General features: G+C 51.0%; 1 protein-coding gene across 1 annotated transcript; it reads right to left on the reverse strand.

Moving 5' to 3' along the window:
- Window positions 1–520: 520 nt before the first annotated feature.
- LOC145980600 (uncharacterized) lies at window positions 521–925 on the reverse strand. Its single transcript, XM_083113638.1, has one exon. The coding sequence runs from the start codon at window positions 923–925 to the stop codon at window positions 521–523; it is 405 nt and encodes a 134-aa protein (XP_082969764.1).
- Window positions 926–1,182: the final 257 nt, after the last annotated feature.

Raw genomic sequence — 1,182 nt, forward strand, 5'->3', positions numbered from 1 at the left:
CGCGGAGTGCCGAGATGAGAAGAGCAGTGGATGTTGGCCGGCATGGTCTGGTACGATGTCGGCGTTCCAAAACATCCCAGAGATGTTAAATGGGATTCAAATCGGGGCTTTGCGCAGGCCAGGTCATAAGTGGGACGTTGTTCTCTTGAAACCACTGTCCCACACGGCCCGCAGTGTGGACGGGCGCATTGTCGTGTTGAAACACGCAATCATCATCCCCGAACTGTTCTTCGATGGTAGGCAGCACGAACGTTTGTAAAATGTCAACGTAATGATGTGCCGTGACAGTACCGTGCAAAGCAACGAGGGGACCAAGCCCCTTCCAGAAAAAAACATGGCCACGCGTCAACCCACCTCCACCGAATTTCACTGTCGGCACAACACAGGATGCTAAATGTCGTTCATGAGGCATTCGCCACACCCACACACGACCATCGGATCGCCACATGGTATAACGCGATTCGTCACTCCACATCACGGATTTCCACTGTTCTAACGACCAGTTGCCCCTCTCCTTACACTATGCGAGGCGGCGCTTCGCGTTTTGTTGGGTGATGTGGGGCTTATGGGCAGCCGCTCGTCCATGGTAACAGAGTCGTCGTACCTCACGTCGCACAGTCATGCTGCTAGGATTACATCCTGCCCTGATTTGGAATTCCTGTGTGATGGTGCCGATCGCTGTTTGCCGGTTCTCTCGTACTACCCTATTCAACACTCGGCGGTCTCTGTCTGTCAACATGGACGCTCGGCCAGAACGTTTTGCGGTTGTACACGTCCCATTACGTTTCCACTTTACTATCACATCGCCGACAGTGGACTTCGGGATGTTTAGGAGGGTGGATATCACGCGCGCTGACATGTTACTCCTGTGGCACCCAATCACTTCACCACGTTCGAAGTCTGTAAGTTCCTTCGACCGACCCATTCTGCTGTCTTGTGCACTATGCTGCCTGTAGTGATCCCCTGCTTGCCTCACCTCGCTGTAGATGGCACCATAGAGTGGCCTACTATGCGCAACACACACTTTGCCTGGTGTCCGGATATTTTTGATCACATGGAGTATATCAAACAGAGCATATTTAAATAATAATATATCGTCAATAAATTCAAGGTAGAGAAGTATATAAACATCTTGTTTTAAAGTTTATGACTACGCTGGACCTTCCTTTGTCCGACGCCAGC

This window comes from Lepisma saccharinum, chromosome 28 (genome assembly GCF_977018435.1).
Source record: "Lepisma saccharinum chromosome 28, izLepSacc3.1, whole genome shotgun sequence".
Taxonomy (NCBI): Eukaryota; Metazoa; Arthropoda; class Insecta; order Zygentoma; family Lepismatidae; genus Lepisma; species Lepisma saccharinum.

Excerpts from the sequence above, each read along its gene's own strand:
- LOC145980600 (XM_083113638.1), bottom strand. The coding sequence starts at position 925 with ATGGGTCGGTCGAAGGAACTTACAGACTTCGAACGTGGTGAAGTGATT.